General features: G+C 44.2%; 1 protein-coding gene across 1 annotated transcript in view; it reads right to left on the bottom strand.

Moving 5' to 3' along the window:
• Positions 1-368: 368 nt before the first annotated feature.
• The window catches only part of LOC126203560 (sorting and assembly machinery component 50 homolog B), a 113,474-nt gene continuing 107,842 nt past the window's right edge, over positions 369-6,000 (bottom strand). Inside the window, exon 10 of the mRNA XM_049937884.1 lies at positions 369-643. Within this exon, the coding sequence (XP_049793841.1) occupies positions 456-643 (188 nt within the window). The 3' untranslated portion in view covers positions 369-455. The remainder of the gene's footprint in view (positions 644-6,000) is intronic.

Here is a 6,000-nt window from a genome sequence, read left to right as displayed (position 1 = left end):
ACCTGCTATTGAAGAGAACTTGTGACGTCGCTACTACGTTGTGTACCTTCAATCATGATTCTATCAACACACACTCCGGGCAGCTAAAGCTACAACAGCTAACACACACATCCAAAGCCATGAAAACGACACTTACACTGCAAGGATATAAAACAGATTGAATCTCATACCACAAAATGTGTCAACAACTGGAAAAAATGGAAACTGTTAGTGCAAAAGTGTCAAAAGGATGTTACAGAAAGACATCAAAATTAAAACCAATAAGAGTAATCTAACTGTTGAACTGCAGACAGAAGGAAAGTGAAGAACTGATGGAGTAACAATTTATTTGTAATAGTTCAACACAGGATAAAGTATAACACCAGTCATAGCTCAGAAACTAAACTATATTTCAAGAGCTTGTACATGCACTGCTGCAACAATGCCCCACAGAGGAGTCACAACAACATCATATTCTACAAGAAATTTACACCGACCCCAAACTGCACTCCAGAACACGGTCGATCCCCAGCAGCAATGCGGACTGGTATGCAGTAATTCAGCTCAAGTCGAGCCACCTGCCCTATCCTCAGTGCTACACCGAGTCCGTACGCTGATCTCAAGTTGTTTGCCAACTGCTCGAAGTTGCGCTGATAATCCTCCGCTGAAACAAAAATCACTCGCTTTGATAAAAAAATCAAAACTATGTCACAGTCAAATTGTCCTGAGACTGACTGATAAAAATATTTTGTTTTTATATCATTAACACCATTAACTGAGAAAGATTACAGTCTAGTCTGCGAATTTTCTGTTTCATATACAACTTGCAGCCCCATATCTATGTACAGTAATCACTCCTGGATATCTGATGATGGATAAAATCCAAAATGCAGCATATGACCAATGAAGTCATTTCTTACCCGATGTCTGCTTTTGCCATTGCAACTCTGTCAGCTTGAATGTAAACCTGCTGTTTGTTTTATGAAAGATGTTGAAATGTTGAAAAGGAGGGCACATCATTCACACACACACATGTAGGGAGTGATCTTCCTCCTTTATGGAGGAACTGTTTGTTCCAAAGTTATGTAACATGTCTCTTACTTTTGCATGTGCCTATCGGCACTACTTCACCTTTCCCCTTCCGAAAGTGTAAGTACTCGCTAGCAATTCTGTGTCATAATTTAGAAGTTAAATAAGATTTATTTTAACACAAGGCTCTAAACTAACGTGGGTAGATATGCTATTTCTCTTATCATAAACAGTAAAAAAATACCCATTTTGAAGTATTACACCACCAACCACTCCCAAATGTTGATTTTAACAAATATCCCATATCCTGATACTTTAAATCACAAACACACCAAATCTCCAAACTTCCATGAAAGTGCAGCTTCTTGTAATGGCAAACGGTGACAGACACAGAAAGCAGTGGAGATGGCAGAATAGTTAAGAACAAGCAGCAACAGAATGGGATACATGCACACGTGTAACTAATCGTGCTTCTCAGTTACAAAAGCAAATCTCAAACCGAGGCAAAACACAATGTGTTTCAACAAATATTTTTAGAAACTTTGAGGACAGGTTCCTTATACCAAAACAAGGGAAAAAGTTCACAAAAATGTATGTACAAAAATTATTTGTTTTTGAATTATTAATAAAAATTAATGTTCAGCAGCTTTCCTAGAACAACCTAACAACTTCACTTATCTATGTACCCGTCTGACTCATGGAGTCCTAAAGAGTATTAACTTAAACTGAAAGTGCTCAGTTAAAACATGACAGGTTATTCATTTTGTAATCAGGCGACATAACTTTTATGCAGCGCCATACGAATGGTAATAGGCACGAGGCTGCAGAAAGAACTTCCAAACCAAAGTGCATCGTCATCCACACTTTGCCACTGTGTTTCATCGTCTTGCCTAAAAAGGATCTATAGCACAACAGGCTACTGATTGATAAAGACCATGCGATGAGGGACAGCACATTATAATGGCTGTTGAAGAAGTGACCCTGTCGTGTGGTACACCTCCAAGTCCAGCAAGGAAGATACTTGAGGAGCAACTTGTGTACCCATATCATCTTCAACATGTGCAGGGCCTTACACCTGACAGTCACCCACCATACATCTTTTGGCAATGGTTTGTCACATACAAACTGCCGACCTGTGTGTCTCTTCAGTTTTGTTGACCAACGTGGCAATGTTTGGTTCAAATGGTTCAAATGGCTCTGAGCACTATGGGACTCAACTGCTGAGGTCATTAGTCCCCTAGAACTTAGAACTAGTTAAACCTAACTAACCTAAGGACATCACAAACATCCATGCCCGAGGCAGGATTCGAACCTGCGACCGTAGCGGTCTTGCGGTTCCAGACTGCAGCGCCTTTAACCGCACGGCCACTTCGGCCGGCCGGCAATGTTTGGAAAAGACAGAATAACAAATCTACAACAAGTTACACTTCAACATAGGTTCAACATTAATGTGTGGGTTGAAATTGTAGGTGACAGACTGGTAGGGCCACATGTTCTCCCAGCACATCTTACAGGTGCTGTTTACAGGGACTTCACTCAGAACAACGTCCAAGAACTGCTACAAGATGTGCCCTTGAGATTAAGAAGAAATGCTATACAAGCATGACATTGCTCCAACACATTTCAATCTCAATGTTTGAGATCCACTGGCAGGTATATGCCGGACGGATAGGTAATGGAAAATCTGTTCCATGGCCTGCACATTACCCCCTCAATCCCTTCGATTAATATCTCTGGGGACACCTTAAATAATTAGGCTATGCAGCAGATCACCTGGATATATAAACTCTTCATCATCATGTCACGAATGCCTCAAAAACCATTCCAAACTGTCGGAGTCTTTGAGTGGATGCAATAGTACATGATTCAGTAAGTGCATGTATGTTTAGAAGGAACAGGAGAATATTTTGGGCATCTGTTATTAGTTTGTGTGTTGATAAGCCTCCCCCATGACTCATACCCCTGTAACAGACCAAAGTGCAAGACCTGACTAGTACATCCTCTCATCACCACCCACTCCAGTCCTGCCACAAGCACTTCCCGCCCCATCAAATGCAGATCCACCTGTCAAAGCAGCCACGTGATCCACCAACCAACTGAAACCACTTTGCCACATTCTAAGTAGACATGGCCACTAACTTGCTGTCTGTCTACACAAATGGCCACTGCTGAACTGTGGCTGAGAGATAACTGGACCATCCAGTTGCAGTGTGTGCTGCCTATGACAATATGGTGAACTTCAAGGACTGCTTCACAGCCTGTGTCATCTGGATTCTTCCGACCAACATCAGCTTTTCTGAACTGAACAGGTGGGAACTCTCCCTGCAACACAGCCTTCGTTCCAGAATCCTCCCTGTCCCCAACTTTCACTATAGACCTCCTCTCCCATCAGCATTGCTTAGTCCTTTTCCTTTCTCCCCTCCCCAGGGCAGCCTCCCAATGCTAAACCTGCCAGCCCACTACTCTGTCCCCATCACATCCCTAAGTGCTCCCACAGGCTGCACTAGCATCATCCCCCATCCCTACCCTGCTGTCCCTTCCCCTCCCCACCCTAGACTACTTCTGTGTCCTACTACCCACCCTGCAAAAGACCATTGCTTACCTAACAATGAAATTTCACCATCTTGATCTCATATTTTAAGGAGAAAAAAATTTACTTGCAAGATATAAGATCCAGAAATTGATCCCGTGCAAAACTTTGGGCCATAATTCTGATAGTTCACAGTTATGACCTTCTGAATGTACAGCTTTTAAATTTTTGCATATACCGATTGTCACTCACTCCACCACATTGCAGTCATCTAATGCTAGAGCACAAAGTACTGTACAGTGGAATGATAAGCAGAGCCCTCATATTCACGTGATGTTGAAGACTAGGTAAGAAGAGGGGACATGGACACATCTGCCCACTGCGTTTTGAAATCTTACTTCAGAACACGTTATTCAATGCAAAAAGTAATGAATGATATGACTGCATAGTATGTCAACCTCATGTACACATATACATGGATGGATGGATATGGTGTTATGGGCGCTCAACAGTGTAGTCTTTAGCGCCCGAACGGAAACAACAACGGACGAGTGTCACTAAAATGCAGCAAGTGCAGAAATAGGATTAAAATTATAGGTGAAAGTCTACAGAGGCAGTTTGCACGTCAACAGTAGCAAAGAGGAAAGCAGCACAGAATGAGGAGAACTGCAAGAGAACGGAGGGGAAGGGGTAAAATGAAAGACATAGCGCATGTTTGGAACTGGCCTATTACAAGAATAAAAAAGGAGTGGTAAGCCACTCGGCAACACACTAAAAATTCCAACCTAAAATTCTACGCTGAAGCCCAGAAACATCACAGTACCTTAAAACTTTCTTGACAGTCGCCTCGTCATCGGCTAAAATCGAGGGCAGATCCCCACTAATATTAACTTCCGCCCTGACAAAACGATATAAATCACACTCAACTAAAATGTGGCGTACAGTGATTCGTACACCACAGGCATCACACAGAGGGGGTTCCTCTCGCCGTAGTAAGAAGGCATGCGTAAGAGGACAGTGCCCTATGCGAAGACGTGTAAGGGTCACTTCGTCACGCCTAGGTGACCGGCAGGAGGAACACCACGGCTGGACGGTGGGTTTCACCAACCGCAGCTTATTTTCCCTCACCGCCAGCCATTCCTCCTCCCACAATTGCAGATACTTCCGCCGCAGCACAGAAACGACACCTTGCAAACGAATAGAACATTGTGTCACATCCGGTAACCAGCAGGCGTCCTTGGCAGCTCTGTCAGCTTGTTCATTTCCCCGTATGCCCACATGCCCTGGCACCCAGCAAAAGGACACTTGCTTGCCCTGTCGTTGGAGGATGTACAGTTGGTCGTAAATCAGCTGTTCCAACTTCTCCGCTGGGTACAGGTTCTGCAGTGACTGTAATGCGCTCAGTGAGTCAGAGCAAATTAGGAAGTGTTTGCCCCGAGTAAACCGTATCTGCTCCAATGCTTTCAGGACCGCGTGAAGTTCTGCGGAAAAAACAGTGTATTCCTGGGGAAGGCGAATCCTGATGACACGGTCGGGGAACACGACTGAGCAGCCAAGAAGATCCCCCTGTTGGGATCCATCAGTGTAGACTACTGTAAAATCATGATGCCTGTCTAAAATGTTAAAAAACAAAGATTTGAAAGTAAAATCTGATGTACTGTCGTTCTTAAAATTTGCCAAATCGAAAATCAGTGTGGGTCTCTGGAGGAGCCAAGGTGGATATCTGCTCCAACCTCGACGTGAAACATTAAAACCGGCCACACCCATCTCTAAAAGGCAATCCTTTGCACGAATCCCATAGGACCTTGTTGCTCGTTGCCGGTTGCGAAAAAGCCTTTCCAGTGGAGGCCGAGCAACAGTGTGGTATGCAGGTGTGTATGGTGTGGATAATGTTTGATAGGCCTGGCGCACCATTAGTAGACGCCGCCGGAGGTGAAGTGGCGGTTCACCTGCCTCTGCACAGAGGCTCGGTATGGGGCTGGTTCTGAACGCCCCAGTGGCCAACCGAATCCCCTCATGGTGCACCACATCCAACAGCTTCAAATAAGTGGGTCTTGCAGACCCATACACCGTGCATCCATAATCAAGCCGGGACCACACGAAGGCTCTGTAAAACCGGAGCAGACAAGTCCTGTCTGCTCCCCATGTGTGGTGACTAAGACATTTTAAAATAGACAGCGCCTTAAGAGACCGTTTTTTCAGTTCCTTAATGTGTGGCAGCCATGTAAGCTTAGAATCAAAAGTGAGGCCCAGAAACTTCACCGTGTCTTTAAAATTCAGAACGGTGTCCCTCATCCTCAACTCAGGCAAGTCAAAAATGGAACGAGAACGGTTAAAAAGAACACACACCGACTTAAAACCACTCTGCTGTGCCCATTCATCCAAACGTCGCAGAGTGAGTTGCAATTGACGAGTCATCGTTGCAAGGCTTGAAGAAGAGCAAAATACAGAGAAATCGTCCA

Source organism: Schistocerca nitens, chromosome 9, assembly GCF_023898315.1.
Source record: "Schistocerca nitens isolate TAMUIC-IGC-003100 chromosome 9, iqSchNite1.1, whole genome shotgun sequence".
NCBI lineage: Eukaryota > Metazoa > Arthropoda > Insecta > Orthoptera > Acrididae > Schistocerca > Schistocerca nitens.
This window is presented reverse-complemented; position numbering and strand designations above follow the sequence as displayed.